Below are 9,233 nucleotides of genomic sequence, written 5' to 3' on the forward strand. Positions count from 1 at the left end.
AACTGGTGGTGATTTGCAGGGGGTTGGAAGGGAGTATAGTTTGGGGTACAGAGCTAGGTAACTCCTTGCTGTGCGCATCACTCCCGCATCCTTCCTATACGAGGGTTTGCATCCGTAGTGAGAACTAGCCTGCCTCATTAACCATGCTAAAGCATGCTTCAGGGAGGCTGGGAGTAGTGAATTGCAGCCCTCCTCCAAAGAAATGGCTCCCAGCAGGAGGACTTCTTGTAGCAGAGCTCCACCCAGCATGAGGACCCCGATTTCTAGCATGGTGGGAGGTTATACTGCATCCCCTGCTATCTTAGTGGCACAGGGGAGGAAGGGGTACCTGCCTGCCAGCCATGGGGAGCTGTGGTTCTCTGCCTTCTCAAGGTTCTGTGTTGTGCGGGGAGCATAAAAAAGGCTCTGAGTACTGTGGTATGTAGGTCTTAAACTCTGCAGCAGGGCCTCGCATTTCTGTAATGCTCTGGGACTGCAGATTAGAAATTGTTGTGGGGAAGAAGCGGGAAGGGGCTGCTGGCAATGTGGGGTGGAGGGGAGAGGGATTAGTACATTAAATGACAACACAGTAAATGTATGTCAGTGCAGCTCCATCCAAGTCTGATCCATGGTACCCCACAAGAATGCATGGTTGTCGCTGCCAGTGCTGCCAGGTACTCTGTTGCTGACTGTTGACAATAGGTGGAGCTACTTCTGTTCGTACCAGGTGAAGATCCGTCCATTGCAGTCATCACTTGTTTCATTATGTGACTGCATTGTTGAAGATATGTCACAGGGAGAGGCAAATGTTTTGGCATCTGGCAAGGGGTGGGAAGTTGTGAATTTGGTGCCTGCAAAAGTCTGGGAGATGTCTATCCCATAATCTCAAATACACTAGCTGGATGTTGCTCCTAAAATGTTCAGTATTCAAATAGATAACAGACTTAATGTGGCAACAGCATATTCCCATGGCGGGGGGAATGTGTGGCTGTGGCTGTGGAGGGAAGATGGCTCTCTGCAATGCAGTCTTTTGTCTGGAGGAAGCTGGTGACTTCTGACTTAATATACTACATCCTGCTTAGCCCCTGCAGTGTCCTCTAATTTCCAGGTGGGATGCTCAGAAAACTGCTCGGGATGTGTGTGGGACTTGATCATGGCAGAGGCAGTAATGGTAAAGAAACTGAAGGTGTTTGAGAGACCAGATGGGTGATTCTAGGACACAGGAGGATTTAGCAAGTGGAATGAGAGCTGGGACACGTGTGGAGGGTTGCAGGAAATCTCCGTCGGCTAAGGAGAGGTTGGGTATTTGGTTAGGGGCTTGACGGCAGGCTAGTAGAGAGCAGTATTGCCATCTGGTATACAGCATCTTCTGGTGTGTAACCCTGCTCCTGTCTCCTTGCTCCCTTCTAGTCTCGACCGCGTCCTGTGTCTGGATGGAGGGGGCATCCGGGGCCTGGTGCTTATCCAGCTTCTCATTGCTATTGAGAAGGCTACAGGCCGTCCCATCAGGGACCTCTTTGACTGGATTGCAGGGACAAGCACGGGAGGGATCCTTGCACTGGCTGTCGTACATGGTGAGTGGTGGTTTGGTTGGTGGGGCAGAAGCACCCTGCTTTGGCACGTGGAGAAATGGAAGAGCTAGCAAAATGAATGGGAGCCATTGGCTGTGGCTTATTGCTTCCAGCTGAGAGGGGTTTGCCTCCTAGGAAGAGGTGTGGGAAGTCATTTGGCAAGCAGTCAGCAGGTCTCACCGGTCAAGTACTAGAATTTAGTCCATCAGCACTTTCTTCTTGCCTTTGGAGTTGGTGCTGAACAGATCCCCTCCCTTCAAGGCTTCCCAGTAACTCCAAGCCTGGCTTCAGAGGCTGCTGGGAGGGGTTCTTCCACCTCTGTTGCTGGCTTGGCTCATCTGCACTCTGATCCCCTGAGTGTGGCCAGATCTACAGTTCTCCTGCCTGGCACTCTTGTGGTGACTGGTGGTGCTGTGCTGTGTTCCAGGGAAGTCCATGGATTACCTGCGGTGCCTGTACTTCCGCATGAAGGATGAAGTGTTCCGAGGGTCACGGCCTTACGAGTCAGAGCCCCTGAATGAGTTCCTGAAGAGGGAGTTTGGAGAGCACACCAAGATGACAGAAGTCCAGAAACCCAAGTGAGTTCTACCTGGGGCTGTGCTGGTTGGGATTTTTATGGGGGCTGCTTGACCTTGCTCTGCTCCCATTGGCAGCCTCTGTGGTGAAGTGTTAAACCTTGTCATGGGCCTGACTTGGAGAAGGATGCACAGGTTGGCAGCATATAATTGCATTGGTTTCAGCACTCACCTTGGTTCCTCCCTTCACCTTTGACAGGGTCATGGTAACGGGGACCCTATGTGACCGGCAGCCAGCTGAGCTCCACCTCTTCCGGAACTACCAGGCCCCAGAGACTAGAACTGGGCCCAGTTACAAGACAACAGCTTCCTTCAAACCACTGACCAAGCCAGAAGGTAAACAGTGTCAGCACCAGACTTCATTGGTCCAGGTGACTGGCAGAATAGAGGGCTCTGCCTCAAAGAACAGAAGTCTTTTGCCTCCTTCCCTATTTCTGTGCAAAACAATACCTCCTGACAGTGGGTTATTTCCCATTAGCACTCCAGAGCTTGGTCTGAGAAAAAGTTTCTCATTCAGCTTGCTCTTTCTCTCCCATCCTTCTGTGACTGTTCCTGATCTCCTGCCTTAATAAACCATAGCAGGGTACCTCAGTCAACTGGGGATGTGCTCTGCTGCTTTGCAGAGGAAATGGGGATGCCCAAATTCTGTTGCTTTCTTTGCAACATCAGGCAAAGAGTAGTGCAGAAGAGCCACTAGACAGTTGGAAAGTACATTCTCATCTAGCCATGTGGATAGGTTCTAGTGGAGGTCATCTCCATCCTTTCTGTCTAATGAATGAATCTGTGCCATACTCTAGGTTCATCCCTAGAGTAACTCCACTGACAGCAAAAGAATTAAAACGGGGATGAATTTGGCTAAGTAGCTTTCAAGGAGGTTGAATGCGGGGGGGGGGCAATACCTTTTTTTTAAACAAAAAATAGATTCTTCAGTAAACCTTGGTAAGGACCACGATGTGGTGAGGGAGGGGGGTGGAGCTAACTAGTGGAGTGGTTCTAGGAGTCCCAAACCTCCCTGCTCCCATTTTAGTGTTTTGTACCCCTGTGTATGCAGGAAGCCTGCATCTCAGTTCAGCTTGCTCTCTCCTGTTTTCACAGACCAGCTGGTGTGGCGGGCTGCCCGCTGCAGTGGTGCTGCTCCAACATACTTCCGACCCATTGGGCGTTTTCTAGATGGTGGCCTGCTAGCCAACAATCCCACCCTGGATGCCTTGACCGAGATCCACGAGTACAATAAGTCATTAATCCAAAAGGTGGGAGCAAATTAGAGAGCGGTTGGAGGCCTGAGCTTGCATCTCTACCTTGAGCCCTCTCCAGCATGATGCTACAGCAGGGTGGGGGTCATAAATGACTCCATGTGGGTGAAAGGTGCTGTCACTGGCAGCTCCCTGACACCAGAGTCCTGTGTCTTATCCACAGCACAGTCAGTTATGTAAGCTGTCCCTTCCCAGCACTTCCCTACCAGGGTGTTCCAACACAGCTGTGGTTGGAGGCTGAAGTCTTGAGGCAAAACCAGACTTCTGCTTCTTGGGCTCTGGCTGTTTGCTCTCTGAGGAGATAGCAGGGTCAATTAGTGTTAATTTGTCCCCACACTTTGTGTGGTGCGCAAGCAGCTGTGTTCTGGGAATACAGCTTCAGAGTTTACTGGACGGTGGTGGCCATGAGACATCCAACAGGCACTTGCTGCCAGGGCAGTTTAGAACTGAAATGGGGATGTGATGGAGTATAAGATGCTTTGGTAGAGGAGGAGAAGAGTTGTGGTGGAAGCAGGGTAGGGCCTTCTCTTCTCTTCGAGCCCTTGAGCTGTGTAATGAAACTCTGTTTCTCCATCTTCTATAGGGGCAGAGCCAGAAGGTGAAGAAACTGGGAGTGGTTGTTTCTCTTGGGACGGGGAAGCCTCCACAGGTCCCAGTGAGCTCGGTAGATGTCTTCCGCCCCTCCAACCCCTGGGAGCTAGCCAAGACTGTCTTTGGGGCCCGAGAGCTGGGCAAGATGGTGGTGGACTGTGTAAGTATCGGGGGATGGGGTAGGTAGGAAGAAACGAGGCAGTGATGTTCTCTGTATAACAGATGCACCTGAGGCAGCATCTCTTGTTAAGCCTCACTATTTTAAAAGTTAAAATTGTCAGTTTAAATTCAAGCAAGGATATGAGGTTTGCATGAGAGAGCACTCCCTGGATGAGTCCCTGTCCAACATACCAACTGAATAAGGATGATCCTTTTCCCTATCAAGGTGTTTTCAATCATTTCCCATCTTGGATGCCACCATCCCCTGTTTCAGCCCCCCCCCCCCCTTAAACTTTAAAAAGTCCATAGCAGTTGAGTACAAAAAAGGGGTTTTCCCATGCTCTAGAAAATGGGTTGAGTTAGTAACATAGGAATAAAAAGATGTTAGTGGTGGGGAAAAGGTTGAGGTGATCCATCCTAAAGAATTCCTCTTGAATTGGACATGCACATTTTTTAGATGGTTGTATTATGATCTGCCTCTGCAAAGCTACAGCTAGGAATCTTTGGCCTCTCTCAGCACATTCTTATCAAGGTACTTTCTACCTAGGATTTTTATGTGTGCTGTGTCATGGCAGAGATTGTGCGTGAGTGTGGAAAAGATTGTGCGTGAGTGTGGATTATTCATGAGTGTGGAAAAACTGTGCTTTATCAGATAGGCATATCTGAGTAATTGGTTGTAAGTTTCAAAGCAAAGCTCAACTTTTGCATTGATAAAATTGTGAGCTCAGTTTGTAGTAGGTGCAAAATTCTCACTTTAGAATTGGAGTCTGGTTTGAACACATCAAGCCTGGAGAAACTGAAGTTAGTTTGCTTTCTGAAAAAGTGTCACGTATTGAATTATGACAATGGCATCAGCATTAACATCTAAGGATATTTCTAACCAAAAAGCTCACTAAGAATGGATATCCGTAACAGATATGTGGATGCTCTCTTGCTCACTCGCTCTCTTGCTTATTTAACAAAAAGCAGCTCATTAGAACGTGTTTTGTGAACAAAATAAAGGTAGAAAGTTCAGAGTTAAAACTCCACCAATAACCTTATCTCTGACCCCAAATTGACATGCACTGCAGAAAGTTTTACCTTCTTCTGTAGTGGGGTAGAGGAGCCATAATCCTCTTCTTTGAATCTCTTGGATATATTTTAACAATGCTTGCAGCAGTGGGACATCTGATTTGCCCTCATATTCCTGCTTTATCCATGGCAGGTTAGGGTGTTCTTGGTGTTTTGAATCAATGTGCCTTGTAGTTGTGCAACAGGGTTCTTTACAGTATTTTTAGGAATGGGTTAGTCGAGCATGGCTGTCTGTATGGACAAACATGAGTAGAAATGATCCTGGTGTGAGCACGGGTATGGATTAGATGGCCTCCTGAGGACCCTTCCAGAGCTACTATACAGGTCCTCATGCCTGCCACCCCATGGTGGATTAGAAGCTTGGGCTCTGCCACGGGGGGAGCTGTGACATGGCTTGCAGAGAAGCCCTTTTAAGCCATTTTGATAGGTTTCTAATATGGGTTTGTGGTGGTTTTTCTGTCCCTGAGGCCTTCTATGGTTGGACTTGGAACAAAGGGAGCCTGACTGTATCGGTGGATGGGCAGATTGCCTTTCATGACCTAACAGCTGGCTTGTTTCCCTGACAGTGTACTGACGCAGATGGGCCGGCCGTGGATCGGGCCAGGGCCTGGTGTGAGATGACTGACGTCCATTATTTCCGGTAAGAGCTTTCCTTGGCTCATTGCCCCCCTCAAATCCTCCTCCTCCTCCTCCTCCCCCTGCTTTTTACACAGCACCATCTGTTTGGTCCTCTGTCCTCCCTCAAGGCCCTAATGTGGCATGCCTCATTCTCCCCATGCTTTCTGTCATGCGGCACTGCATCTGTGTCCCCGTCCTTGCCTGTCCCCACACTGTGCCCCTGCTGCTGTCCCTACCTGCTGGTAACATCTTGGTGTCCACAGGTTCAACCCGCAGCTGCAGTCAGATGTGATGCTGGATGAGGTGAATGATGCCATCCTAGTGAATGCACTCTGGGACACCCAGCTGTACATCTATCAGCAGTGGGAGCAGTTCCAGCAGCTGATCCAGCATCTTCTCAGCCGATGACTCTGGAGAGTGCCCAATCCCAGCAACAGTGACCACAGAAGTGGCTATGAAACAACCAACACTGTCAAAAGGGTGGATTGGAGTTTGGCCTTGGCCCTCAGCCTGAGACATCTCTGAGAATTCAGGGATCAGAATGATCCATGCTAGGCACGGTTCCCTTCAGTTTCTGGTATCTCGCCAGCATCTTCCTGGTTCGAGAATTCCCTGGATCCTCTGACCCTGATGTCTCAGAGAGCAAGGACAGACCTTGCTGTCCTTGCTCTGCTTCCTATCTCCCCCAAGCCTGAGCAGACTTATACTGTAGCACTGAGAACTCCCTTACCTGCAGTGCCTCAAAACACCCTTACTTGGGCACCTTCTAGATAATATGTGATGACCAGGGCAAAGACAGACCTGCAAGGATTCCACTCTAGTCTGTGTGCGCCTGAGTGTGTCTTGTTGAGGGAAGAAGAGTTGCTATCCCCATGGTCCACATGAAGGAGGGGGCAAAGACGTTGCAATAGACTTGGACTCAGAGTATTGTGACTCTTCTCTTCTTTTCTAATTGGTCATCAGCTTTCAGGAAGGGGGCATCGCTTGATGTGGTGTAGCTGGTTTGCCTTGCCCTGTCTGAGTAGGGCAGGGAAGATTAGCTTTTTGCTGCTCAGGTGGTGTGAATCACCCTGGGAGGCAGGAAGGGGTGAGACTTCGGGGCTTTCCAAATTTGTGTTTTCCTGCCAATGGGCTAGCCATGGTGGTCTTTGCTTTCAGGCCGAGATATGGAAAGTCCCTTTCCTTCTTCCAGGGTTACTTGAAAAGAAACAAGACATTTGTTTCAGCTATGGAACAAAGGTTGAATAAGGGGACCATTTACTGGCTAATTACTTTGACTTACTGATTTAAAATGCCCTTGTTCCCAGTGATCATTTCATACTGAGGAGTCCAGTCCCTGGGAAAAGATGGCTCCTCCTCCATTCCAGTGCTGCTGCTGCTTTTCCGTGTTGGAAAATTCAAGGCTGCTTTTAAAGGGCAATGACTGTATCTGCCTGTATTTTAGCTTGTGCTAGCACTTAATTTATTCACGTGTAAGAACAGGTAGGAGATGACCTGATAAACTGTGAGCTGTGACTTTTTTTCTTTCTGGAATGCAAGTGTCTCACACTTATTGCCTTGTACAACTAACCAGCAGGTTATAATGTTGGTGCAAGCACAGGCATCTATGTAAAACTGACACATTGTGAAATAAAGGGAGGTGTGATCCTCATATAAGTTTTTTGTGTTTTTTCGGATGTCTTCTCTCTCACAAGATGCTGAAGGGCTTTGGGCCAGATCTCACTGAAATTGAGCATCACTCCTCTGTTTTCCAATTTACACCAGCATAAATGTGAAGTAGAATATGTCTTTATAGGTACCAGGACAACCTGTCACTCACTGTTGATGTGCAGCCATCTCTGGGGTAGAAGGCAATGATTATGACTTTGCCAGGCATTGCTGAACAATATTATCCAACTTTTGGGCATGTGCTGCATAATGACCTAGTTGGAAGTGGGTCAGGTACATGGAGGGTTTTGCCAAAATGTTTTGGAATCTAAATGAACTGGACTGGTTCATGCTTTAGTTTCATACTTCACCTGAAAGATAGTTATGAGAAGAGAAACTCCCCTCTCTTTAGGTCATGGTTGACCCTGAGATCTGTTTTAGTACCTTGGAGATGATGGAGGAAAACCCAGCTGTTGGAGAGAATATAGCAGAAAAAGCAGGGCTGCAAGGGACCTCAGAAGGTCATCTAATCCTGGCTTGTCCAACATAGGGCCCACAGGTCACCATGCGGCCCGCCAAGCCATTTTCTGAGGCCCGAGGTGCTGCAACGGGAAATGAAAGTAAACACTGTTTGCTTTTGTTCCCACCCCTTGTCCCTCCCCCAGCCCATCAGCAGGTGTCTGGCAAACACAGACTACAAAGCAGTTGGCTGCCTGGTGACTGCTGCCTCTCTCCCCGGGGGGAGCAGGGCCCCTCTCTCAGCTCCCCTGACCGCAGCCATGGAGGCCAGGGTGGGTGAGCTTGCTCCAGGCAGGTCCCAGGGCCCGGGCTGAGGTGCCCCCTTGCCCCCTCTGAGCCCATCATGCGGATCCTTTAAGCCCTGCGTCGGGGGTGGGCTGCACCGCGTCGGCGGGGAAGGGGCAGCGTGGTCCGGTGTGGGGATGGGTGCGCGAGCATGAAATGTGGCTGCCTGGCTGTTAACGGGGCTATGTCCTCAGGCAGGATGCTGAGGAGCCCATGTGGGGGTGCCACACTCATGCATGTGCTCGTGAGGAGGAAGCACAAAGTCACACTCAGGCCTTCCCCCTCCTCCATGGGAGCCGGGGGCGAGGAGGGAGACGGGCTGTGTGCACGTGGCCGTGTGTGAAGACTGGGCTCCTCGTCTCCAATGGAGCCGGGCAGTGTCCTGAGGCGTTGCTTCTCCTCCTCCAACAGCCAACTGCTCCTCCACGGCTTCCTCTACCTGGTGCGGCAAGCCTGCGTTCTGCTGCTTTCGTTCACTGAGAAGTGAGTAGAAGCAAAAGTGTTTATTTTAGTCAAGTGTTTGGTACTATTTCAGTGTTGCTTTTATATTGTTTTTATTTTGGGTTTTAAACCACGCTTCCAGACCCATTTCGTTGTCGCTTCCTGCAACTTCATTGGTGTCAAAGGTCACATGACATCACTTCCTGATGCACTACTGCTTCCTGTGAGGTCTTTGAATATGGCTGAGTGGCCCACTGGGTGGTAAAAAGTTCATGATCTGGCCCCACATTCAAAAAGGTTGGACATCCCTGATCTAATCCAACCCCTAGCTCAAGGCAGGATCATCCCTAAATCATCTCGTTCAAGTCTGTGTTTAACTTGTTCTTAAAGACTTCCAGTGATGGAGACCCCACCGCCTCTCTAGGTAACCTGCTGGACTGTTGCACTACCTGCTGAGCTAGAAAGTTCTTCCTACCATCCAGACTAAATTTCCCTTGTTGCAATTTAAGATCATTACTTCCCAT

At 49.4% G+C, this 9,233-nt stretch overlaps 1 protein-coding gene across 2 annotated transcripts in view; it reads left to right on the forward strand.

The window, feature by feature from the left end:
- Positions 1–7,470, forward strand: part of PLA2G6 (phospholipase A2 group VI) — a 43,908-nt gene extending 36,438 nt beyond the window's left edge. For both annotated transcript variants that reach the window (XM_019515212.1, XM_019515211.1), the window contains exons 11-17: positions 1,390–1,553; positions 1,978–2,128; positions 2,325–2,461; positions 3,221–3,375; positions 3,962–4,129; positions 5,766–5,839; positions 6,081–7,470. In XM_019515212.1, coding sequence (XP_019370757.1) covers positions 1,390–1,553; positions 1,978–2,128; positions 2,325–2,461; positions 3,221–3,375; positions 3,962–4,129; positions 5,766–5,839; positions 6,081–6,225 — 994 coding nt within the window. In that variant the 3' untranslated portion in view covers positions 6,226–7,470. The remainder of the gene's footprint in view (positions 1–1,389; positions 1,554–1,977; positions 2,129–2,324; positions 2,462–3,220; positions 3,376–3,961; positions 4,130–5,765; positions 5,840–6,080) is intronic.
- The last annotated feature ends 1,763 nt before the right edge of the window (positions 7,471–9,233 follow it).

This window comes from Gavialis gangeticus, unplaced genomic scaffold (genome assembly GCF_001723915.1).
Source record: "Gavialis gangeticus isolate Ggan-Ray unplaced genomic scaffold, GavGan_comp1, whole genome shotgun sequence".
Classification (NCBI taxonomy): domain Eukaryota; kingdom Metazoa; phylum Chordata; order Crocodylia; family Gavialidae; genus Gavialis; species Gavialis gangeticus.